This window comes from Orussus abietinus, unplaced genomic scaffold (assembly GCF_000612105.2).
Source record: "Orussus abietinus isolate OABI.00-Male unplaced genomic scaffold, Oabi_2.0 scaffold229, whole genome shotgun sequence".
NCBI classification, from domain to species: domain Eukaryota; kingdom Metazoa; phylum Arthropoda; class Insecta; order Hymenoptera; family Orussidae; genus Orussus; species Orussus abietinus.
This window is the reverse complement of record NW_019394371.1, coordinates 106,777-134,274: the sequence shown is the minus strand read 5'-3', so window position 1 is coordinate 134,274 and position 27,498 is coordinate 106,777. Positions and strand designations below refer to the sequence as shown.

Below are 27,498 nucleotides of genomic sequence, written 5' to 3'. Positions count from 1 at the left end.
GGCACCAATGGGCGGTGGCGGGGCGAGGCTCCTCTGCCACCGTAGCTATCCTCTTCTGAGGTCCCTCGAGGGCGCCCTTGTCCCGCGATGGATGTTGTCGTCGTGTTGTCCACACTCGCCTCACCGCGAGGACGTCCTATCTTCCAAGCTATACACAACTTATGATACCAAAAAAACGAAAGATAGCGCAACGGATTTTTGGACTCCTCTCCTCCCTGGCCTTGAACGTCGAGCGTGCTGTAATAAAACGTGGATGTAATGATACAAATAAAATATAATACCACTGCCTTTACGCGAACTTTACGCGAAAGGCAGCAACGAAGGAAACGAATTTGAATTCGACAACGAAAAACGAATTTTATTGTTTAACCCTACAAGAAAATATAGTGTATAAAGACGTATCTATGCCACATAGGAAGGACAGGCAGCTGACGCATATGTGAAGAGGGTGATTTTTGAACACGGGGGGTGAACCAGTGGAATTGAAAATTGAGCAATAAATAAGCAGTAAATTTTTCCTACATTTTGCACTATTTATTTTTTTAATTGTACAGAAAGCGTCAGGTAGAGCTGCTAGCTTAATGTTAAAGCTGGCACCGCCACCGTTTTTTCGAAAACGGCTGGAGCAATAAAATTCAAATTTCTCTAATAAATAAGCAATGCAAAAGCAATCAATGTTGGTATATGATTTATGGGGTTGTGCTGAAATGTCGCTGCTGTCTTTATGAACGTTAAGGTCAGCCCTGAAGGACATGGTTTCTTACACTGGCCTCGTAATTTCCGCAGGGAAGTAATTTATGTCCGCCAGTGTTCGTCCTTTCGGTCAAATTTTTGATACTTTTGTATCTTTTTGATTCCAACCATTGAAGTCAGTATTTGTGAAAACGCTTCTATTTTTACTGGAACATAATAAAGTAGCATTGATACAATATATCATTACAGGTTTATATTCATTATTTTTTATAATCAGTACAGTGTGTAAGTACACTTTTTCTTTCAGGTGCTGACTGGATCTAATTATTTGTGACCGTTGTCATTGAATACGACTAATGGCAACAAGAAAAATGATTAGCAACACCTTCATATTTCGCCAGTTTTCATCCAAAATCAATATTTTAGACAAAACGTATCCAACAGATTCGTGGACAAATTTAACACCGAAAATTCTTTCATACGTTGGAAAAAATCTGCACTTAGTTCCGTACCATCCTCTGTCTCTTCTGCGGCAACGAATCGTTAATTATGTTCAGGATATTTATCGCAAAAGAACTAATGAAAAATTATGCGTGTACGACATGTTAAATCCTGTTGTGACTGTTTATCAGAATTTTGATTCTCTATTGATTCCTAAGGATCACATTAGTCGATGTAAGAATGATTGCTATTATGTAAATCGAGACCATTTGTTAAGAGCCCATACAACGGCCCATCAAGCCGAACTTATTTCTAAAGGATTGAAACAGTTTCTTGTTGTTGGGGATGTTTATCGTCGGGACGAGATTGACTCTACTCATTATCCGGTATTTCACCAAATTGATGGTGTTGGGCTTTATACGATGGACAGTTTCCGGGATATCGCAAATACAGAGAACGTGGAACTTTTCGAACGTAAAGGCGTAGAAAGTTCATATAAACAAAAATGTCATACTATGGAAGCAGTAAAAATAATGGAGGATGAGTTGAAAAGCGTTCTTCTCGGACTGGCATGGACCATTTTTGGAAAAGGTAACACCAAAAATAGCTTATTGTACGATTTATGTTATTTTTCAGACATATATTGACGGGCTTCTTAAAAATAAAATTCACTGTAAAACAGAGTTAAAAATGTCACAAATGCAAGAAATAATCATTCTGTTTCTAAAAAATCAAATCAAATTTTGTAATTATGACGAATTAATTTTTTGTGAAAATATTATTATATAAAAACTATATATATTTCTTAAATGCATTAATTTGAACATTATTTTCTCCATGCTTTTGGAAAACAAAAAATATTCTGTTGATATTTATTAAAATAATGTTATACATTCTCACACGATCGAGCCTGGAGGTTGTTTTCTAAGACTGCAGGGGGCGTGTGCATTGGCAACGGGGCACACTGGGACCCTCCTATGCAGTAGAGTTCTCAAAATTCGAATTTTAAATTTGATTGTAAGACACACACAGTACCGCTCGAACAATCGGTATTGCGTAAGGTCGGAATGGAAGGCAGTCATAAGGTGCATGGGAAATACATCTTTATGAAGACTAAGAGATGTATTGCGACGGGAGTGAGGGACCTCGCACCAACACCCTGCAATTTAGTGCCCTGCATGGGATCCCCCGCGAAATCCTTCAGCCGGCCGAACGATGAAGGGTGACTTTGCGTAACAGCTTGCGTGAATTTATTTTTATTCGGGCGCCAGGTATGCCTCGGCACACCACGAGCTAATCGCTTTCCCCGGCTAGGAAAAATCCGCCCGGCTCAGGGAGGATGCGGAGAACTCCCAGTCCGGCTACTCAGTCCCGCGAGGACCTAAACCGCCGCTCGTGGCACGGTAGAGGTGGGGGTTCCAGAATATACGGAGCGACGAAATAATTCGGATTTTAGGGTAAGTTTGGGACTCGAAAAAAAAAAACAGAACGTCACGAATACATATTAATTTCGCTATCGGTAGCTCTTTTATTTGATCTCAACATGAAAACACTTAGGGACCTTCACGGCCCAATGCCTCTCGGTTCTGCGATAACTTTTCCCGGCGCCCCGGGAGAACCACGGGGTCTTGCGCCTACTTAGAACACCGCCTCGGCTTCCGCGACAATTTGGAACCGAATCCAACCGGGCGGTTCCACACAAAAATTTACCGAGCGGTTACTACCACGGATCACACGCTTGTGGTATTTACACCCAATAAAAGAGCCTTGGACGGGAATCTAGGCCCGCGGCCTCGACCTTTCAGATCGGTTGCGTCGACATCTTACACGTATGTACAGTAAGCACCCCCACGTCGGAAATATGGAATAAAACCTATTAGAGGATTTAGTGCTTTTTTACTGCTATTTTAGTGCTACAACCTCAATTTTGGTGCTACAACTCCGATTTTAGTGTTACAACCCTGATTTTAGTGCTACAACCCCGATTTTTGTGCTCCATCCCTTATACCGAAAATCGATGGTGGTGCTGAGTGAACATTCACTCAGCATCCCCACAGTGCATACTTCATTGAGGAAGAGACTAACGGAAAAACGAGTACGCAGTATTTTGGTGTTATTTTAGTGCTCTAGAAATACAGAAGAGACAGATCCGAAACACCACCCCTTTCACCCCAAAACAACCTTCGGCCGTATGGATCTCAAGAGAGAAGGGACCGAAAATCTAATGGGTGGCACAGTTAAAGACATTTTCATTGCTTGGTGGCATTGTTCACATACTCAGAAACTAAGTTCATTAATACCTTGTTGTTCTGTTATCTGACCGTTTCTGCGGGGAACTCCGCAACTGTAATCTCCCCTTACCTCCGCCCGCCTTTCCTGCAATCCTCATCCCCTTCCTTCCAACCACCTTTCCTACAAGCCCCTTTCCCCATCACCCTGAAACGTGGACGCAACGTTTCCTCCCCCTACCCCCGCAAACGACCCTCCTACCCTCGACCTTGAGGTTTGGAATTTGCCGTCCGCCGTTCGATTCCAAGAATCGTGCGTCGGCGCCATCGAACACCGGAAGATTCGCAGCGAAGCCCGCAGCGAGAACTTTATCCGCCGCCGTCGACGCCGACTTTCCAATGACATCCGTTATTTCCCCTCGACACAGGAATCCGTCAACTTTGGAGAATTAGGAATCCGTTTGCTCTGGTAGACGTCGGACGAAAGCACTTTGGAACCTTCTGGAACCTTTACCTCGAAGGCGATAGCCGCTACCTTCCAAAAGGGTGATTGCAATTTTAAGAACTTTGTCAGCTGTCATCGGTCAAAAAATTTGCGGTGCAGATTTCGGCGGTAGCCACTACCTTTCCAAAAGGTGATCGCAATTCTAAGAACTTTACCCACCGATTTTAGGGCGGCAACCGTTATCTTCTCATGATGATGATCAAAAGAAAGGATCAGGTAGATTAATAATTCTCCATGCAGTAATAAAATCAAGAAACTCCAAATTTTATTCGTTAAACCAGTAACAAATCGGATTTTTATTCGGTGCCTCTTCCGGAACCTTGATTCGAGATTGCATTGAGAGAAGAATTTCTCGCACCGTTGTCAGGATTCGGTGGATTTTGATTCACCGTTGCGTATGAATTATTGTTGTCGAAAATGATCTTTCAGGTAAATCCGAGCGCCGCACCCACTCTTGGTACCAATCTCATCGAAATTGCTCTCTCTTCCCTGTGATTGTCCCATTTTTTAGGTTTTCAAAATGTCACCTCAATGTCTACCGTTTGCACACTAAACCTATGGTATCGTTGCGCCGCCATTTATTGCTATCCGGATAGTCTGGAAACGCGCGAAGGGTTTAGTCATCCAAGTGATACGGTCTTATCGTTTAAACAATTCCTAGAAACCTTGAAATCTTCGCATATATAAAGCCTTTCGAGGATGCGCCACCGTCATTGTTTGCGAAGGTTTCGCATACGATTAAAAAATGGATACCGCAAAGTGTAAGAAATTGATTGACATTATGTAGGGAGCTTATAAACTATTGAAGAAACAAAGATCGAATGCGGAAATTGAAAAGTGGGTAAAATTTGGTTTTCGGAACATTAGGTTCCTGTGTAAAATTTTGAAAAAAAAAAACGTCTCACTAACGATCGGGGAGAAGACAAAGATCTTAACGACCATCGGAACGTTAAAATCTCTGCATGAAAAGTTTAAACGATGTCGGAAGAGAGACGAAGGGGCAATAAGCGAGAGACGAATTGACAGAGTACACTGAGGTGACTTGAAATCGGCCTTCAAGGGAAGAATGAGAGCTGGAGTGATAACGAACCTGCGATGCAAGGACTTGAACCATTTCCTAGAGGATTCAAAAAAATTGTTCACTACCAGGGTGAATAACGTGCTTCGAAAAGATGGAAATGTGAAAGTGAACGTCGTCTAGTCGTGTAAATTCGTGACTACGAAGGGCGATGAGATCGTCGAAGAGATTAAATTCTTCAATAATAGAAATGAAATTATTCTACCTTCGACGAACTTCGACGAGTGGTATAAGGTGAACGCAGCGAACAAATTGCTGACCAAGATCGAAGACTTGCAAGAAAGAGAATCGGGCTGGTCATTGTTGGAAATTATGGACTTGACGGTGAACATCAATAGGTACATTCCTATCCACGGCGGTTGGCCAACCTTTACCAAATTACCTGAAGATATTCAACGAAAGAAAGCAGTTGTGAATATTAAAAATGGTGATCCATTTTGCTTCCTCTGGTCAGTAAATGCTGCTCTGTGTCCAGCGACATGTAATGTACACTGAATTAGTTCGTACCCACATTTCAATGCTGTGTTAAATTGCAAAGGTTTAAATTTTTCCATTGGTTTGAACGACGTGCCAAAGTTTGAAAGGATGAATAATTTAAAAATTAACATTTACGGTATAGAACGCGAAAAAAATAGCACCGTGATCGTACCGATCTAAGTCAGCAACGTTCGGATAAAGAGACAAATCATTTGCTCATGTTAGAAACGGAAATTTTTTCAAACGGTGCTGATGGTAAGGTGTATCATTTTGCTTGGATTAGAAATCTATCGTGACTTTTAAGTTCGCAAATTTCTAAACGAGAGCATGAGACGAAATTGTGCGATCAATGCCTGTGTCATTTTAAAACAAAAAATTCATTAGAAAAATATAGACTAGATTGCGTAAATTCGAATAAGTTGTAATGTTGTTAAGAATTTCATTCCATGATACTTTTGCATGATCTCTTTGATTAACGGCGGAGCCTCGTGGTCGGATTCCATTATCGCGTTAATATATCGAGCATCTAAACATATACGAATCTTCCCATCCGACTTTTTTTACAATTCGAAGTGGATTACAATACTGGCTAGTTGACCTTTCAATAATTCCCGTAGTCAACATTTTAGGATTCTCGTCTCGCACTGCCTCACGGAAAGCAAAGGGGACAGGATATGTCTTCCTAACCGCGGAGTCATGACGTTTCAACCTAATTGAATGTTTATAGGATCCTGTGGGGCGATCCTTATACATACATAATTTTCTATGTTTAAGCAATAGTCCTTCAATTTGAGCCAAATTCGAGGTGTTATGATCGACGTTCTCAAGTTCGAGTTCCAGATCAACATTCTGCGGACGACCGCGAGGTCTCTTTTTTTGTAGCTCCTGTCGCTACTTCGCTCTGCGTACCGCTCGCGCTCGAAATGCTCTTAGGCGAGTGACTAACGTTCGGCATAATGAAAATGTTTAACGGAATCGGAAATTTTCACAATTATCAAGGGCTAATCGAGCCCCACGTTGGACGCCAAAATGTAATGTTGTTTTCTTACTCTGTCTCTTTTACTAGTTCTCTTAACAAGACGAAAAACGGGATGTAGCATAAAATAACGATAGAGCTAGCGTAATTTAATATTATTCCTTAACAAGTCGCGAAATGAAACCAACAAATATACGATAGGGCTAGCGAAATACAGATGCTCACTTAAATGAGAATTTTACGAATCAGAAAATATAAATGTCTCTAAATTTGATTGGCCTCAATCCAGGGGATTCACTGCACTCGATGCGGGCGAGAAGGTTGTGTATCCCGTCGCAGGGGAATGAAAGGGTGGTCACGTATGGGCAGCGACAAACGTCCTTCTCTTATGCTCCATCCTGGAACCCTTGGACGGCTCAGTCCTTCCTAACGATGCGCACCGGTGCTCCGATTTCGGTGATATCGGAAGGCCAGCGTTCGCTCTCTCTACCGACAACCTTCGTCCGGTATGCGTATGTTCAAGCTGATGATGAGGTCTTTTCAAAACACCAGTTGATGACCTATTTCTATGAAGTATTATGATTTATTATTGTTTTATGTGTACAATATTGAGGTAGGAGGTTCTCTTTTGTGTTATCGACCATTAGGCAAGAGCACCTTCTCACCTGGCGCGGCCAGGTCCGTGGCTGCCAGGGCTTATGACTTTAAAATTTTGGGCGCCAACTGCTTTTATAAAACCAGTAAATTCTCGTATTTTTCAATTCAATATAATTAGAGTTTGGTCAGGGAAGTGGATACGTTGGAGAACCCAAGGTTAAGATAAGGCGAAAGCAAGACGAAGAATAATGGCGATCAAGCAATATTTTATACTTTCTACCAGACTCGAGACTTACAATATATTGTGGAATCGGCGATTGGGCTCGTCGGGCCCTGACTCTTCGTTAACAGGGTTACAATATGCGGATGTTTAGGCGAAAGCGGGTATCTAACTTATGACGACAGAAGCAAGAGTGATCCCCGCGGCACGCATTGTCCGGGCCACACGTGAATTCGGTGGTGTGGCCACGGCGTCGTTGAGGAGAAGAGGAAGAGTAGGATGCCAATTCGCGCGCTAAATACAATCCGGATATCTCGTTTCGACAACCGCTTGGACATGAGGTGGCCCATCACGCCAAGCGTGTGGGCACCTGTCTTCTGGCTGCACCTCAACTTTTACGAGCTGGTGAGGCTGCGGCTTGAGTTTTTGGGGCTTCTGGAGGGCGGTCTAGGCGTCCTCCCAGTGATCCTAGAGGACGGCTCCATGTGGATGATGATAAACGGCCCCGTATACAAGAGCAGCGCCCTCCGTCGGCAAATCCTTGAAATAACGCCCCAGGTACAATAGAAGAGGATAAATTAATGGTAAGTACATAGACGTGTAGACGTGCGTGCTTTTTTCTATGTATTAATGTGCAACCGTGAGTGCATATCTAATTTTTGTGTATTTGCGTGTGTGTTCAATAGGCTTACTCAGGCTACCGATGGAGGATCATCACCCATATGGAGCTGTCACCGTCCTACGATGCCACACCGTGGGGAAGTTTCTTGAACTTCCTCGACTGCGGGATTACCTACGGCATCGATAAATACTCATCACCCACGTCCTCGATACCAAGCTCCTCCATTGTTCTCACCTATCACATAGTTGACCCTCCAATTGTTAAACAAAAAATATGTATATATATGAAGACATTTTTTACTTTTAATACGTGTGTAAAGTTTTCTTCTTTGTGCGTTTAAAACGTTCGGTAGATATGACGTTTACTTTTGAAAAAATATGCTTTCATCTGAGGGCTTCCAGCACACTTCAATGTTGTAAATATAGACACGATATGCGTAACAATTATTTTGCAACTTACTGGACGAGTCAAAAGGTTCAACGAAGGGGGAAGTGGGATTTGGAAGGTTCTAGTTGGAAGACGAGTTGGAAAAATTAGGACTTCGGGGGATGAGTGGGATTTTGGGAGTTTTGGTTGGAGGAGTTGGCTTGGAGTAAGGAAATTTAGGAAAAATGTTGTTAGTAGAGGGAGTTTGATGTTCTTTTCCTAGGAAGACTGAATGTTTCGAATTTGGACCGAATTTATGGCCTTGCATGTGCAGGAGTGGTGTCGGTTGTCGCGGGCACACGGATGCCCGGGAGCCGGTGAGCGGCCGATAAGAAGGGACGGATGTCGCGCGCACGGGATGCAGCGGCGGCCTGAAGCACGGCGTTACCGGTCGGAGAGGACCCCGCAGAGGGTCCGGCCAATCAGGGGTGAATATGCCGAATTTGCCATCGATCCTCGAATGGCCTAGATCCGGCCTCGATGAGCGATCCGAGGCCAATGGCCGAAGCTTTCGGAAGCGCCGGCCTATCGGATCGATCATCGGGTGGGGGAGGTGGCCGGCGTCGCGTGCCTCGCTCGCACGTATACCAGTTTTAATATTAAATCTTTTACTTCTACAGTATAATTCAATTTTCTTCTGATACCGATTTTAACATTAATACTTTCAGCTTGGTGTACTAGTAATACAAGGAAAGTATCGAGTTACAAGTATATCAAACTGAAAGTGTTAATGTTAAAACTGGTATCAGAAGAAAATGGAATTATTATATATAATGTAAAGGTAAAAGAGGAGTCGAGATATAATCTAATATCATTTGGTATCAGTTTGGAAGGATCGATACCAGAAATCACTAATGGAAATGTGTCGATCGATGTGAAAACTATGAAAGGATGATACCAGTATTAATAGAAAGTTATGAATAAACTGCATATTATCTAATTTAATATCGGTACAAGCAAGGTATCAGTGTGGAAGGATCGATACCGGAACGAAATATTTATAACCTAAAAATGTCATCAATGTCTAACCTGAAAAAAATATAATATTATCGATCTCAATAATTCGAAAAGCATCCATTTGTCATTATATAGAGGAAACAGCACGTACATGTTTACCTCAAAGTACAAAGTATCATCAATGTTTGCTAACTTTGCGGCCGGAGTCTCACTGAGTGCATTGTGTGCTACATAGAGCACAGCATGTCAACACGTCGAGGATGAAAACCAATCAGAACTGCCACGAATGTGACCACGAGGTTAAGCCTCGATGCGTTGACGCGTCGTACTTGGTTGTGATCGTCGATCGTTGCGGATGGCCCGGGGACCAATAAGTCACGCGGCGCGACGTCCGCTCTCGGTGACTACTGGTTGCGAATTCTTGTGGGTGGCTCCGGGCCCTCTATTTATACCCGAGCGGGCTGTCAACTTTGATTTATGGGCTTAGCAACAGCTAAACCGCTAATCGTACGGATTCCGCGATTAGCGCAAAGTTCACCGCGTGACCTCTTGATTAATTCCCCCTAGGCGAGAAGTTCGAGGGGGCTCCCGTTTAACAATGGTAACTTGTAAGAGCGCCCCACTCCTTTATATATTTAATTAAATTATTCATGAACCGTTACATTTATCTTAATCCCGTTTACGGTATCGTTAATTATCGCCGATGCGCGCCGAACGCTCTAATTCGCGGTTTCGACTTGGGCCGCATTCTCGGCTATTTGTTAACAACAATTTATTTAAACATCATTTAATAGATCGGCGACTAGGGCGTTCGTGTACATACCTTGATACAATGTTAGCCTTAAAATTATAGCGCCGCCGGTCAATCGGTTCGTGATTTAGCGTGTCATAAATCATTGACACCTGTCAACGATTTATGCTTTACAATATGATATCGGACTCGTTCGCGAGATCATTCTGTTCTCCTCGCGAATACGATATAGAATCCGAAAACCGTATCTCAATATCTCAACGCGTTCTCACGGAAATTATATTGGAATGTTAATGCTGCACTGACTGCAGGTTTTAAGTTCGTAGGTGGCTTTGAACGGCACGCGCCGGCCCGTCAACGCTTGATTTACGATCTCGCTATCTTTGTTGTTAGCGGTCGTACGTTAACAATAATTAGCAGATCCGATAGCTCATGGCTTCGTTAATCGATCTCAGTATTGTAAATCGCGGGCGACGCTTTCCCCGCGTAGTTATTCAAATAAAACTGCCTAACTCGGCTATATATGTCGCTCTCGGGCGAATCTTAATCTTGCCTAACGGCTAATAATCATCGCCTTTACTATTGTGCCGTTCGTGAATCGCGGACGGGGCTCATATGATTCCCCCGCCGCACGGCCTATCAAGGTTAGTCGCGTCGTATTTCCCCGCCGGCGATTCCTACCTCGCGGGTCGACTACCTGCCCCTCTTACCTGCTGTCTCGACGGGAGGGCTCCCAGTGGAGCTCGCGGTGCGCGGCCCTTTCGAATCTACCTCTTTTTTTATATCATCTTAATCGCGTGCTCCCGCGGAACTAACGCGTCGCTCGTACTTACTATTATTTTTCATTCTTACTCTCGCGCCTTCAATGGGCTTACCGCGTGATTAATTATTGAATCGATCGCGATCCTCGGTATTCATTCTTCGAGGTATTAGCAATTTCTTCTCCCCTTACTCTACTTGAATGTACCCCTTACTATTAGAGGAATTAAATAGGGTTTCAACACACATATATTTATCATATAAAAACACATATATATTTTATTAAAATCAACTCATATTTTACACACAAAAGTAAATGCCCGTATCCTTCCCTCGTTTCTTCTTCTCTACTCTGGAAGCCCCTGGGCTTCGTCCAGAAGTAGCCCCAGGGGGTCGGTCTCCGTCCTGAGCCTGGCGTCGTCCTCTGCCGGGCGTCCCCCGTGCTCGCGGAACATGGCCCCCAGAAACTGCCCAGTGGACTGCCTCTCCTGGTCCAGCGTCGGTCGCAAGGTTTTACATTGGCTCTTTGTGAGATTTATTTGTTACAGGTGGAGTGAATAATGGTACCAGTCCCTAAGCAAAAGAGTTGAAATTCAAACAGGTACAGAAATTGAGACGTAGCATAAGTGTGTAGCAGAATGTAATACGAAAGATTAAAATAAAGAAGATGCGGATTATGTGCAACAAAGCACATATGTGGATTTTATTATATATTCTACGTCCAAAAATGAGCAAGATGGAAAGATGAATGATCTGTTAGCATCGCCATTAAGCAGAGAATTGCAGACGGTGAATAAATATTGAATGTACATTGAACGTTTACGTTGTACCTTTTTAACAAAATCTTTACCTGAATCGTCCTATATCGGACGTTCAAAATGAATGTAATTTAAGGAATTCATTCAATATCTAAAAGTTGTTTGCATTTGGATGTTATATATTCAGTGATTGTTGATTGAATTTAACAATCGGGTCGAAGAGAGGTTAATTATAATATTCTTTCTCATAAATACATGTTGCACATGTGACACGTTTGTATTTTTCTTCTTACCGCGTTACAAATTCCAAAGTTAATTCATATTGTTTGACAGGAATCCCCAATGTATCGTAGGAGATAATGTTGGGCAATATGGTGCACTAGAGAGAATGCAGCTAGGTAATTATTACCGGTACGTACATATATGAAATACATACTTGGCATCAGTGCCAAATAAGCTGGTATTAATGTTGGTCTTCGGGACGCAATTCGATATCGCTTCTAACTTCACTGTCAAGTGTCACGTCTGGGATCACGAGAAAAAGAAAAATATTCGAAACAAATTTGTTCAATATAATTTTATTATTCGATAGTTATTATCTCGAGAGCTTTCTCGGGTGTGTGACTCTTATCCTCCGGGATTTTCCTCCGGTTTTCCACTGGAGAGAGATCTAATGGGATCAATCTCCTGACGGGGGCCCGAATCTCCACGGACGTCAGTCGCGGGGGTACTGGCCGTTCCGTGGTCCGCGGGGTCGAGGCCTGGACAAGTGCCTTCACGGCGGCTAGGCGTTTGTCCGATAGGAAGAGGGGTTTCCCCGGGGGTTTTGGCACGTCGGTTCCTCTTGAAGCCGCCTTCTTCGCGGTTTTTCGATGTGGGAGGAAACGTGAAGGGGGTTTGGGCCGATTTTCTAGTCTCGCAAACAGTCCCCGAAGAGCGACCCTTTTCCCCGCGCGTTTGCCCATCTACAAGAAAAATTCGGTAGTATTACTGTCTCTGTCTAGTTTCATGTCTCATGTGGGTGTGAGTTCTGAGGTTGTTTAGGAAAAAGGAAATTCGTGAGGAAGGGAAGTCGCACAAAGGCTTCGCGTCCTCCTGCACGATTTAGGGAAAGGAAGAATAGAATCAGGGAAATGGGAATCTGTGAGAGATAGAAATTTGTGGGTCCTCTCAGCGAGTCCTACGCGGACTTATCCTTATTGGTGTGGGAGGAAAAAGAAAAAAGGGGTTTCGTTGACAAGGTTTATTAAATGAAAAAGGAATAGGTTTACAGATGTAAGGTGTGTGTGTGTGCGCGCGCGCGCGCGCGCGTGTGGGCGTGTGCGTGCGTACGTGCGTGTGCGTGTATTTCTAAATACCTTGACTCTGTAACTCAGTAACTCTAAATGAAACAGCAAGTTATAATGGGGAAAACGGGAAAAGACGGGGAAGGGGGTGGAGATGAGAACGCCGAATGAAATGACAGACGGCTTTATTTATTACTAGACCTTAACCTAATCCTTAATCTACCTTAATCCTACCTTACATCAACTTTGGCGAGTGGGCGAGATCGTGTGGCGCACGGGGCCACGGGCAAAAATGGCCAGTTACGGCGATACCGTCGAAGACGGGCCGGGCGGACCATCGGAGCGGAATCCGGTCTCCGTGTGAGACGGGTAGGGGCCGGGGAGATGTCGGCGGGGGGGGGGGCAGTTACTCAGCAAGCGAGGAGGTTTTCCTTCGGCTAAACCATTGAAGTGAGAAACGAAGCGCTGCTGACTTCTTTACAGAAAATGTTGGACCCTACACAACATGGGTTCTATGCATTTTTGCTGTAACTCGCAATTTGCAACGTTTCCGGTAAACGTACCCGCGTCGTGAAAACAATTTTTTTTTTTAGTTTTATTTTTTCTTGTAAAAAAAAGCGGCGCCACTGTTCCAGCAACCAAGACCATTGCTGCATACATCAACCCTAATATTACCCACAATTTTTCATGAATTATAAAATTATTGAAATTTGATATGCTTTTTTAGCTAACCCACGCGTTTTTAAATACCGTCGCATTGATAGAACAAATACACGAGTACCGTCTGTCCGACAACTATATATGTGTTTTGGTCGGGTGCGTAGTACCGTATATGCATTCACGGCGGAGTCACCACTCTCGGAGACACGTGATTACATGTTTTGGCCGGCCTAAACGTGTAAAGTCACGAGACGTCAGTCGCGCGAGTGTCGCTGCGAGGGACGGTAGGACCCGTTCAAGGTTCAGTTGCTTTCCTGTCGCCTTAGAAATAAAGCATACGACCTTAGAAATAACAAGGTCCGTATGAACAGTCGTATAATTTGCATGTTTGTACCAACATTTATATATATATTGTAACGTGGTGGGTTCGATGCCCTCTCACGTTACGGGGAATTAGGTCCATCGGAGGATGGGCCTAGTCCCCCGCACCCTTTATTTAGAATATATTAGACGAAGGAAGTCCTCCGATTACCTCTTGGAGTTCGATGCTATTGGTCACTACTCAGGGAAAAAGTCCCGCATGTCCTTTTAATGCTGCGTATGGCCAGGTGGGCTATGGGAAATAATTAATATCGGGACCTCTCTTTTGCTCTCTCTCTGTTCGACGGACACCTCTCCAATACCAAACCTAAGAGATATTGGGGAGGAAAGGCCAATAGGGCAGGATTAATAATAATTCAAGACCATGAGCGAATTTTAGGAACAAAAGTTACCTGGCGGTACGGTCGAGCCGAGGCGGGCGGCGTCGGGGCCTAACTTAAAAGGGCCTCTGAGGATCGGACTGGCACGCCTTGGGGAAGCCGACGTCGGCTTGAAGATCGGGGGCGAGGAGTCCCAACAGGACACTCACGGTCCCTCAGCCGCAACCGAGGGCCTGTCACCGGCCCAGAAGTTGGGAGCGCCGGTTGACAGGCAAGGTTAGGTCTCCCGGCGCGGACACACGGGTGCCCGGGGATCGGCGAGCGGCCGGTAAGGAGGGATGGGCGCCGCGCGCGCGGGATGCGGCGGCGGCCCGAAGCACGGCGTTACAGGCCGAGAAAGACCCCGCAAGGGGGGTCCGGCCAATCAGGGGCAATTACGCCACATTTGCCATCGATCCTCGGATGACCTAGATCCGGCCCTGATGAGCGATCCGAGGCGCGTGCCCCGGGCCAATGGCCGAAGCTTTAGGATGCGCCGACCAATCGGATCGGTCATCGGGTGGGGGAGGTGGCTGGCGTCGCGTGCCCGGCTCGCACGTGTTGCCGGGTAGTAAAAAACAAAGGAAGCCTGGCTCCTTCTTCGTGTCTGGACTGTTGCTGCTGATATGTTTGTACGACATTGTCCACCTACAAAAATATTGTTATACGTTTTACTTATTTCGTGTCATTTTTGCAGTCTTGATTATACAGAAGCATGCGCCGCTGAATAACGAAACTTTGTTTAAAATCATTTCATACTTCTGCACGAGTGAATACGTAATCGTATAATTTAAAAGTTCATGAAAAGCTGTTTGAAATCCTTCTAATGATTTGACCAGCGCGCACGCGAGCTTAACACGGACTCGAACCATCGACGGTTCTAGAACCTTATGTTCTTGAATGTTCCGGAAATTGTTTGAGTTTCATGAAATTCCAAGAATCGACTTCCGATTCTTGGAATACTTGACGTCACGATTAGTGATATGACCTGTCGAACAATTCACCAACTCAAGTTACTTGAATTAGAAAGCATTGCCAACTCAAGTTTTGACTCGAATCGATAACTCGGTGCTGCATATATTCGATGCGGTGAGTAGAATCTATGGCGAGTTGGCGAGTAAAACAACTTGACTAACGGCGACTGAAGTCAAAGTAATATAACGAGCCGAGTACTTTATCGACTTGAATTATTCGAAAATTGCCAACTCGGGTCAATGGCGTGTTACGTAGGTCCTCTTTACGAAATAGTCATAACCTGGTAACCCGAAGGTAGCCATGGAATTCCATAAATTAGCACGCGATTAAGACATACGCTTGCGAAAGGAAGTCCTGAAGCCGCCTGACGAAGATCGCGCCATTGACCCAAGTAAACCAGATCCCGATCAACTGGCCCGAAGCGCATCCTGATGACTCTATAGTACATCGAACACCCCTGCAAATGCCGCCCTCGTCTAGATCATGGAACCCCCGCCAACCGGAATGTCATCCCAAATTTACCGACAAAAACCAACAACCACTTTTGGAAGCGATTCAGAACTCAGTTTTGCACCTAATTGCAACAAGTCTAATGTTTAATCATCATCATCGACCGCGAGTTTGGAGTCTTTGGTTCTCGGCTCTCAGTTCTTAGCGAGTCTAAGACCAAAACCATTGAACTCGGAGGATCACCCGCACCTCGAGCTACAGTTGTGCTGCTCAATAGTCCGGCGATCCAAGAGCATCAATCCAGGAAGAGACGGCGGCATTACTACATTCGTTGGATGGGAGGCTTTTAGGACCCATACGACCCTAGGACACCTCACGGGCGGAAAGTGTTCACGCACAGTAATCCGGTTGATCGATCTAAGGAGCACGTCACCAAACTTGGTCGCTGATTAAACCAGGTACAGGCCCTTTCGGAAGCTCGGGTCACTTTCATTCTTCATCTTAACATCATCTTTCATCCTAATTAAGATTACGTGAATTCCATGCCTAACTCCGGATAACCGGATAAATGAAGTCCTTTTTACACATTCGATCAGACATTTCAATATTTCGCCTTGCGCTAAAATCACGCGAACCTCATAATTCCAAACGCAAGAAACTCCGTGTTAGCATATTAAGCGTCCAGTGACCTACTGCTACTGACCGCCTTATCGCGTCACCCGAAGCTCCGCAACGCGGAACAAAATCGAAACCGTAAGAATTACACTCGAGGACCCTGACGGATCCCTGCGACTTGTAGAAATCCCACCGGACAAGAGAAAAATACAGTCATCCCTATTGACAACCTCCATTTATTGAGCCCCTCTTCAACTGCTCATTCCTGTAAATCCCACCAGAGGATTTGGTGTAGCCGCTTGGACCATCTTCTGACAACAATATTTAAATCGTTACGTAGACGTACGAGGTAAGACCTCTTTAGGCAAAACCCAAATCTTCTCCCCGGCCTCGCATTCCCTCTGCCGCCACGTAGTAGGCCAGTTTGAGAGTAAGACAATTCAAAAAACGATTACTCGAATGAACAAATAAGGCGCGATTGGTTTCTCCGTAGGAATAACCCACTGTCAGTCTGACACTCGTAACTTGCTCTCGCCCTTACACTCGCAACTCGCATTCGTTTGTACTAATAACTTGAGTTACAATAAAAATGACTCGTATATATGCTTGAAACAAAATTCCAGATATCGGCGGCCGATTCGTGGAATTCATGACGTCACAGATCCCGAACGAGACAAAATTCCACGAACAGGCCTGAGGGCTCGACCGTTCTGACCTAGCGCGAGCACGAACCTTCGAAGGCTCTCGAAGTGTCGGTAACGTGTCGGTAACATGTCGGTGCAGGAATCTATCCAGAAGAGGTCACTTCCTACTACTCGAAATTATTGTAAATTCGTATAACAAAAATGAGTAGAATGTCATTTTACGCAACCCCGGAATATTTTTACTTATGTATTCAAACAAACAAGTGATCTGTTCGTTCAGAATATCTTGCGGATGTTTTCTATACAATATTAACTAACGCTCTCTAAAAGTCTAAATTATACCGATACTCTTGTACGATGGATTCGAGGTTTGTTATTACACAAATAACCTGTCTTTCATTGCAGACGTGCACTTCCGGTGGACCGATGATCAATTTCCATTCACTCACCCATCCTGGGAGTTAGAAGTAGAGCACAAAAATAAATGGATAGAAGTTTTAGGCTGCGGCATAGTCCATCAGGAAATTTTAAACAGAGCTGGAGCTAATGACTCCATTGGTTGGGCATTTGGTCTTGGCCTCGAACGATTAGCTATGTGCTTATATGATATACCTGATATCAGATTATTTTGGAGCACCGATCCAGGATTTTTAAACCAGTTTAACGGAGCTAGTCCTGAAACATTAATAACATATAAGGTAATTATACAGGCATTTATATTTTAAATATTTTTATGTATTTAATGGATCACAGTTGCGATCTTTTCTCTTCATGTTTTTATACATTTTGCACACTTTTTAAAATATTATAATGGATTTAAACTTTATTTTTCTGCTGCTGCTTTTCTGTTGCGATATTCTTACACTCAAATACAAATTTATTGCCGTATATTGTTGAATTTGTTGATTTCAAATTGTTGCATTCCTATGGAAAATGTGATTTATAAAAGAAAACCTTAATTTTCAGCCTGTAAGTATCTATCCGCCGTGTACAAACGATATAAGTTTCTGGTTACCTCAAGATGGAGATTACTCATCAGCTGACTTCTACGACATCGTGAGAGAAATCGCAGGTGATATAGTGGAACAAATCAAGTTAATAGACGAATTCGTTCATCCGAAGACAATGCAGTTATCTCACTGCTACAAGATTGTTTACAGACATATGGAGCGGACACTGTCCCAGAAAGAAGTGAATGATATACATAAAAGTATCCAGAACGCGGTGTCTTCTAAGCTACGTGTTTCGATTCGCTAATTTTGTTTCTATAGTAAATACGAGTATATTTATTATTTTATTCGTTGAGGCGCAGCCAGACAAAATTACACGTGCATCAACACAAGTCATGTAAATGAAATATTCCTGAATTACTAGCAAGTATTGTTATCCCTAGTAGCACAGAATAATTTCTAAATTATTTTTTTGTAATCTTTGCTCATTATCTGAAGTGACAGATTTGTTAAGATATTTTGAAGATTTCATTTGATGATATCTAAAATATTTGTTGACAATCTCAATGATAAATTTAATTTTAATAATTTATAGATATATAATAAAAATACAATTTTTACTTTACCATTGGATCACTTTGGATTATTGGACACTTTTTACTTTACCATTGGAGCAATTTGGATTATTGGACACTTCATTTGGTATCATGAAANACATCCTTCAAATCAGTCGATTCGAATACAACACTTTTTTTTAAGGGTATTAGGCCAAACTGTCCAAAACTTTGACACATCACTCCTGATCAGCTAAGAATTGTCCTGACACATTCAAAATTTGGATCTTTCAAAAAAATTTGTTAACTCATTTTTTATGCTACTAGGGATAGTTGAATAAATCTTTCTTAGATATTTGCTGTAATTTTATTTTTATAGAATTAGGCGTTTGTGGTCATTTCGACCTCTCTCGACTAAGAATAAATGTAAACACTAACTTCAGAAGCAAGAGGTACTGATTTATTATTATTAACTTGTTGCTGTAAGTACAATATCTACAGCGTAGCTTTTTATATTGCCATCTTGTACTATTTCTTTTTTATCACTATTCAGTCATTCAGGAACACTGTTGGTCTTTCTCCGGAAACGTAAAAATTTCTTGCAAAAAGTTTGTTAAAAAAATTTGTTCAGTCTCTACCGCTGATGTTTAATCATGTACGCCGCAGACATTAAGTTTAAAATTGATCGAAAGGAAGACGAAAAGAATAAGTTTATTTAAAAAATACTGATAATCAAATAAAACGCGATTTGAATACAAGACAATATTGGTATATATCCGTTATACAATTTGTAACATAGTAATAAGGAGGTAGAGGTAATTTCTGTAAACATTATTAATTTAACTGTTATAAGACTGTAATCTAATACATGAAATTAACCTGCATAGCATCTGCGTATTTCTCGTTTATTTAAATAAATTTTTCTCGGGCATTAGTCATTTGAACCTGTACCATGTTGCGTTGCGTTCGTGTAATTAGTAAGAATGCATTGTTAAATTAAAACTTTACTAACATTTTTTATTATGCTAAGACTTAATATTTTTTCTTTGTCCTTGCGGAAGCGTTTTACTCACATTCTAAATTTTGGATAGTTTGTGGCAGGAACTTTTTGAAATAGGTGGTCTTCGGACAAGATCATGTAGCATGTTCTAAAATTTCTTTCCCCAGATACTCTGCACCTGAAATATACAGTTATTAAATAAAAGCCGAGAATTTTTGTTTCGAAATATGCATTTTTCAAAGGCTACAAGGGTTTAAAGTTGAAATGCCCGGATGACTGCAACACTCCCACCAACGGCATCTCTCCATAGTACGCGGTCATAGTACTTTTAAAGAATGCACGTTTCGAAACAAATGTTTCGAACAAAATCTTCTTATTTTTATACGTAAAATAGGAATCTACAATAAAAAATGGGGATTGCCATTTAAGAAAGTGAACCTCACTTTCCCCGACAAGAGCGCCATCTACAAACTAATAGCTCCTCTTTGAGTGCCCCTCTGATACGAATAATTTTCGTTGTGAACAATTTTTCGTTCAATACGTATTTCTCGAGATATTTCGGTGTCTCAAGTTAAGTGAATAACCCGGTATATTTTATTTAAACATATTTGTCAATTGACCATATTTGTTTGATGTAATCAAATGATTTGTTTCGCTTGAATTCAATAAATGTTTTACTTAAACGAACATTGTAAGACAAGAAGAGATTTTCCGTTAACGAAGATAAAAAGGGTTGGATATCCGACCAATTTAAAAACGTGCTGTTATTATAACTTTTTCACTTCTTTTTCACATAATGTTACTACCCATATCACTGATTGTAGTTCTCTTAGCCCAATATATTATCCATAAGACTATTTACTCTGAAGTATCTTGTGGAACCTCTGAATGAATTCGATAGAATCGAATAAATCATTTTTTTCAAATTAAATACAAGACACTTACGCAAGTTGATCGATTAATTTAAAGAAATTTTTCATGTAAATTAAGACAGTTACGTTAAACAAATAATGTATTTTACGTAAGAACGTAAAAATTTGTCTTTTACTGAAATCAAATAAACCTTTTGTCGATTCCCACAAGTAATTGTTTTGCTTTAATGAAAGCTATTTGAACAGATTTCTTTCTTTGGATTAAATAAACTGTTTTCCTAGGGTAGTAAGTAATGTTCTTGCTCAGTATGTGGTCCCCCAAACCGCAGTAAAAGTTTCAATCTACCCCTAGTAGCACCAAATATTTGTCTCATATTTTCTATATACTTAAACATTATCGTACATTTTGTATATATTTAGCAGACATTTGAAATATTTGTAAAACGTTTACTTTTGAATATTATTTTTATATTTGTATAATATTAGCTCCACGTGTTTTCGTAATATTTTTCTTCTAAATATACAAAACATTTCGTTTCATTTTAATACAAGTATTTTTTAAATGTTATCTGCCAAATACACTGTGAACGTTTTAAAAATATCTAAAATGCAAATCACATATTTTGCTCCCATAATGAAATAGTGGAACGAAAATTTTGCAAAAATTTCTGGTGTTTTTCCGATACCAAATAAAGGGTCCAATAATAATCGTAAAGTAAAAAATGTATTTTTATCATATGTTTATAAATTAAAGAATATACTTTTAATATGTGTATATAAATTATTAAAATTAAATATGTCATTGAGATTTTCAACAAATATTTTATATATCTGCAAATGAAATGTACGAGGCATCTTAAAAAATCTGTCGCTTGAGATATGTAGCAAAAATTGCAAAAAATATTTAGAAAATATTCTGTGCTACTAGGGACGGTACTGCTAAAATTCAATGTAAATTTTCCTACATTTATTGTTCTTATGTAACTGCTGAGTTTTGCATTGTAATCTTGAGATAATTAACAATAAATTAAGAAAATATATACTACGATACATTTATTTTTCCACAAATTATGGATTGGGGTTTTCCCAAACCCCATTATGGTGAACCCTTAGTTAAAATTTGAAGTGTAGTGTCCGAGTGTTAATTACATATGCACACTGAGAAAAAACTAGCTGGTAAACTGAACAATTTGATCCTGTTTAAGCCATCTTTGTTAAAGGAACGCAATTTATCATTTGATGTACCATCAATTCATAACTGCAATTATTTTTTAATAGTTGAGCATCCTACTGGCTTTTTTTATGAATATTGTAGTAGCGGTAACAATATTTATAGTAAAGATTTTTACCATTTCGGAATAATTCCCACCAAGCACACTATGTTACATAACACTGGAATAACATGATATATAACGAATGTTATTCAAAAGATACATTAATATCCAATAATGTTGAATTATTTCCATTTGGTAACATTGATACAAATTCGTTAGTATTGTAATTATATCATATTAACATATCATATAACACGTTATCGATATGTCATGTATACTTTACATTATTCGTTTTATAACAGTGCTGTATAGCTGCGTAGGAAATAGTGATACAAATCTTACTTATATATTACATGTGTATTACATTACATGTTACAAACTTTATGTAACGGTTATATTATTGTTACGTAACCGTGTTTGGTGGGGTTAGGATACGTTTTCAATATTGTCAAATCTTCTTGCAAGTTGTTGTTATTTATTCTAATTTTAGTAACTGTAACAATATTACTAGTATAACCATTTAATATTGCGGTTTGGTTAAATTAACTTCCAATTTGTACCGAACGTTACTGAGAAATTTGTCCAAGTTAATTTCGATAGCACCGATAAATAGCGAAGCTTTCTCGCAAATTATACGGATCGCTTTTTCGCATTTACTACACTACACCATCTTTAAGGTGAAGTGAAACATCCTTCAAATCAGTCGATTCGAATACAACACTTTTTTTTAAGGGTATTAGGCCAAATTGTCCAAAACTTTGATACATGGCTCCTGATCAGCTAAGAATTGTCCTGACACATTCAAAATTTGGATCTTTCAAAAAAATTTGTTAACTCAGTCCAGACCAGAACCAAAATGGCGTCGAGCTCCTATATTTTGATCAATGTACAATTATCGAAGGCTCTGATATGAGAATCGATAGGGTCAGGACAATTTTACGAGAATTTAGAACACTCTGGTAATCGATAAACTCGCATTTGAACGGGATAAAGGCAAAAAAGTGTTGTATGCGCTTCTTTGTTAAAACGATGGTAATACGAGGTCTCGGAGTGAAAATTTAATTGATCTGGAAATCACAGATGGCGCAGGGGGTCCCTCCGCAGTCAATTAGAGCCCAGAAGGCATTTAGAAAAATCGTCTTTATCGACGTTGATCAAGTTCCTCGACGTGTTTCACTTCACCTTAACTGACACTAAAACATGCGAGAATGCCGACAGGTCAAGCATAATAATTTTAATAAATGTCAAAATTGCAAACAAATATTTTTGGAAAATGATTTAACGATTAACGGTACTATTCACAACAGTTATTAATACTATCTGGGCATGTAAAATGTACGATGATATATCAGTTACAATAACGATAATAAAGTGAAATTTTGCTGCATAAATAGTAAAAAGTTTTGTTATTCTTCTTAGGAAAGTATAGTAAACGTATAACAGGTCATTTTACTCTTCCCAAAAGGTAAAAAACATATAATAACCATCGTAGATTTCCTAATTGAGAAGAAAAGTTAATTTTACTATAAAAAGTATCCGAGTCCTTTCTCAGCTGTGAAAAGTAGTTAAAAAATGATTAATTTCAAGTGGTGTTTCTTTGAGTGCGGCCCTACCTGGGATGTTAATCTGAAAACGAACTGTAGTTGAGATTATTTCCGAGTCGCCCAGTATTTCGCGTTGAACCGTGTTGGTACTTATCAAATAAGCACGATGAACATAAAAGATTGAAGACAAACATAAAAATACACGACACACCATGTTGGGGAACCTCTTCTGTATTAATAGTCAAGTAGCTCTGACCGACGATTGGCAATAGAAGGGAGCAACGAGGGTCGGAAGGGGCATTTAAACGATCTGAGGATAGCACGCTACGGACCCCTGTGCTGGTTCACTTTCAGTATGTAATGGAAGTAAACTTACATAAGTTGTATTAGAAATGCTCTAACATGGAAGAGAACAAAATTAAAACGTCGTAAACAAAGCGGAGAGAAGATGGGATAGTAGTGTTTAAAGACGGGGAATTTACTAATTGGAGTGAGAGTGAAGAGAAAAAGTGAGGTATATAATAAATTGTATGAAATATTAGCTGGAATAAAGGCCGAACCGCGGAGAAAAAATGATAGGGTGGAGGACACGAGTTGAGGGGCGGGGTAAAGAGGAAGACGAGAAGAAATAAATGTATTGCTTTCTGATTAAGGGGAATCTCTAGTGTTGAGGGTCGCCAAATTCGATATTATTTCCATCGATCGAAAAGGGCTTTATAAAGAAGAGGAAGGTGTCCGTTTGGCTCTGAAACAGCTGATTAGCTGTAAGTGTTGAAAATATATAAATTACACTTTCTGTGCACGAATGGTACACATAAAACTACAAACTTGCAATAGCATCTTTTAACATTGTAACCGTACATGGAGAAAAATATGAACCTTAAAGTTACAGAAGCCAATCCGTTGGAAATTGTTGTTCATGACTCTATTAAAAACTGTCCCATTTACGGATTAATCCAGTTTATTATACTTTCTTACTTGTATAGTTAGCAGAGATATTTCTGTAAAAATCAGCTGTAACTGTAGTTAAAAATGTCTTTTAATACTAATAGTGATAAAACTGGTACATTTAAAGTACTGCAAAATTGTAGCTACATCGAATAATATCTTTAGACATTACAAATTCAGTTTATTCGGTTCATTTTTTTTTTTTTCAAAAAGATTTAAAATATTTGCAGTCCTTATATCGACGAATAAAATCTGTACATTTTACAGATTTTTCTGTAAGTTTAACAGATTTTTGTTCTCAGTATAATATCTCGAAAACGATGATTGAATCCACTTGAAGCATTCCAGTTACTTTCAGTGGAAATCTAATTCTTGCTCGAACTAGACGTTTTTCAATTCGTGCAAAATCCGAAATTTGCGACTCAGAAAATGAACGGTTTAGACAAGTTTCAAACTTTTCTTTCGGAATAATGCCGTTTTAATATTTTTTAAAATATTTTTAGATGATTCTAATTCCGATGATAGCCGTACACATATACACTACGATCTTTTTTTTTTTCTATCTCAAACTTCTGCAATATCTAATTTTGCAGTTATTACGAGAAAGTTTTTTTCGAGATGCTACAGCGAGTTACCGATAACTGGAATAATTTGATATTTCTACTTAAAAAAAGGAAAAAAACTGCAATGTTTCAAACCGTAGTTAAATATATCTAAAAACTTTCAAGTTAATAAGACGTACAGTTTTTCTTTTTAATTCTCAAAGATCATCTTATTATTTGGCTGTTAACACTAGGGAGGCTCCTTAAAAGAAGGCATGAGTATATACCACTGTTAAAGTATATCGTTTATATCTTCTTATAAGGATATTTCTATAAAATGGTTGAGGTACGAGCAGGAACTCTTTAATCAGTTGTCTTTTAACGGTAAACAACGTTTTTTAATCATAAAAGCAGGGTATGAGTAAGAACCTTCGACTTTTCAATGAATTTTGAACTAATAATTATAACATTTATATAACATATCCTCCGAGTTTAATTGTATCCAAATTGTTCGCGTTAGCTAATTTCTTTGATCATGTCACTAGATATCTGCACATATATATGCAGATATCTATAATATATAATGTAGGGCTTGTACTCATCCCTTACTTTTAGGATTAAAAACGCCTGTTAATCATTTAGAAACTACAAATAAAAGACATCTTTGTCTTTAAAAAATTACAGATAAAGGACGACTTTTAGACAATTATGAAGTGCATTACAAATTAAAAAGGAATATAGCTTTTTTTTTTTAATTTCCAACGTTTGTGTTATTGTTTGTCCATCAACACTACATTGAGAGAAAAACAGCTAATAAATTGAACAATTTAACACTGTTAAAGTATTTTTGATTAAACATTTTTACTAAAGTAACTCAATGTATCATTTGATTCACTTTAAATTGGTTGCTGCAACTATTTTTTAATAGTTGAGCATACTACTGCTTGTGTACGAATTTTGTAGTAACGGTAACAATATTTGTAGTAAAGTTTTTTACTATTTTAGAATAGTTAGGTTACCTTTTAAATAATTTCAACATTTATTGTAAGATGGTATTTACTCTACTTTTAGTAAATGCAACAATATTACTAGTACAACCGTTTACCATTGCGGTTTGGTTAAATCAATTTCCAGTTTGTACTGAACGTAACCAAAAACTTTATTTAAGTTAGTTTCGACAGCACCGATAGATGGCGAGGATTTCTCGCAAATGATGCGCATCGCTTGTTTGCATATATAATACTACTCCATCTCACACCTACCACAACACCTTCTGGGCATATAAAATATACGATGATATATCAGTTACGTAAACTATAATAAAGTGAAGTTTTACTATACTAACATAATGCGCGCGATCCCACATCGTTAGTATTATTCATGTGTTTTTCATATTATTTTTTATTATTTTTGTAAAAACGAATATATTATTTATCTTCATTTTTTTAAAGTAATGACATTAATCTTTTATTCTGAATTAGAAAGAAGAAGTTACAGAATTGTGTAACTAAAAAAATGTACGTATTGTATTTCTCTTTCCGTTTTTAATTCGAATAACGTGCTAACATTAATAACAACATTAATTTTTAATTTCTTTAAGAATTTCGTGAAAAACCTATAAGATTAATGTTTATAACTGATTTGTCTTCATTCTTTATCCTTTATATATTTTTTGGCGGTTTTGTATATACTTATCGTCCATGCAACCTTGAGGGATTTATACTTATTTCGGGAAAAATGTTACCCCAATATTAATCAACAGACATGGTCATTCTTCGTTGCCAAAGTATGCAATATACAAGAAACCTGTCGTACCTAGAGCTCAACCGAAGTCTCCTTACCCTTAAGGTGAAGTGAAACCCCTTTCAAATCAGTCAATTCGAATACAACACTTTTCTTTAAGGGTATTGGACCAAACTGTCCGGAACTTTGACACATCCTCCTGATCATCTAAGAATTGTCCTGACACATTCAAAATTTGGACTTTTTGAAAACATTTTTTAATTTAGCCCAGACCAGAACCAAAATGGCGTCGAATTCTCATATTTCGATCAATATACAATTATCGAAGGCTCTGATATGAGAAACGAAAGGGTCAGGACAATATTACGACAATTTAGAATAGTCTGGTTATCGATAAACTCGCATTTCAACGGGATAAAGGCAAAAAAAGTGTTATATGCGGTTCTATGGCAAAACGATAGTAATGCGAGGTCTCGGAGTGAAAATTTAATTGACCTGGTAATCACAGATGGCGCAGGGGGTCCCTCTGCAGTCAATTAGGGCCCCAGAAAGCATGAATCCAGAGGATTTCGGGAGTTTTACGTCGATTTCTTGATATTATGATACGAAAACGACAGGTGGAGTATGCCATTTTGTACAACGTCGAATATAATTCGACACAGCTGTGAATGTAAAAACGAACGTCGGCAACATAGGCATTTAGAAAAGTCTTCTTTATCGTCGTCGAGCAAGTTCCTCGACGTGTTTCACTTCACCTTAACAACTCGCAGTCCATACGGTGTATAGGCAGTCGATGAGGCGATTCTCCGATCTCGGCTATTAAACCTGCAATATCTAATTAATAAAACATTTGACACTCGTGTATTATGAGTATTTCTTAATAAGAACATTCTACGAATTTGGGATAAGGATATTCATAATAAATTCAAGTATCCCGAATTTATTTTTCACGGAGATATTCATTATATGTGCAACTCTCCAAGTACGCCGAAATTTAATTTCAGTTTCAGTATCCCTGTTCTTCACACATGCGTCTCCAACTTTTCTCGTTAGATGGCGACAGATTCTTCTTTCTTTGGTTCACTCTCTCTTTCGCACCCTCTTCCTCTCTCGCGCTATCCAGCCTTCTCTCCCTCTATCTGACCCTCTTTTACGGGAGGGGCCCATCCTCTCTCACACACTCTGACCCTCCCTCCTCCCCCTCCCCTTTCCT

At 39.9% G+C, this 27,498-nt stretch overlaps 2 protein-coding genes across 7 annotated transcripts in view; both read left to right on the top strand.

Annotated features, from left to right (window-relative positions):
• Positions 1-1,005: 1,005 nt before the first annotated feature.
• LOC111673857 (probable phenylalanine--tRNA ligase, mitochondrial) lies at positions 1,006-18,518 on the top strand. Its single transcript, XM_023432050.1, has 3 exons — positions 1,006-1,725; positions 17,264-17,556; positions 17,825-18,518. Exons 1-3 carry the CDS (start codon positions 1,050-1,052, stop codon positions 18,113-18,115), a joined length of 1,260 nt encoding a protein of 419 aa, XP_023287818.1. The 5' UTR covers positions 1,006-1,049; the 3' UTR covers positions 18,116-18,518.
• A 4,904-nt stretch (positions 18,519-23,422) lies between these two features.
• Positions 23,423-27,498, top strand: part of LOC105698986 (carcinine transporter) — a 45,267-nt gene continuing 41,191 nt past the window's right edge. For 4 of the 6 annotated variants that reach the window (XM_023432052.1, XM_023432054.1, XM_023432053.1 and 1 more), the window contains exon 1: positions 23,423-23,816. The gene's annotated coding sequence lies outside the window, so the exon portion shown is untranslated. The remainder of the gene's footprint in view (positions 23,817-27,498) is intronic. The other 2 variants (XM_012423656.2, XM_012423655.2) reach the window with 2 other exon arrangements.

Coding starts and splice junctions, on each gene's coding strand:
- LOC111673857 (XM_023432050.1), top strand. CDS start 1,050: ATGGCAACAAGAAAAATGATTAGCAACACCTTCATATTTCGCCAGTTT. Junction 1,726..17,263: donor ATGGACCATTTTTGGAAAAG/GTAACACCAAAA, acceptor CTTTCATTGCAG/ACGTGCACTTCCGGTGGACC. Junction 17,557..17,824: donor AAACATTAATAACATATAAG/GTAATTATACAG, acceptor CTTAATTTTCAG/CCTGTAAGTATCTATCCGCC.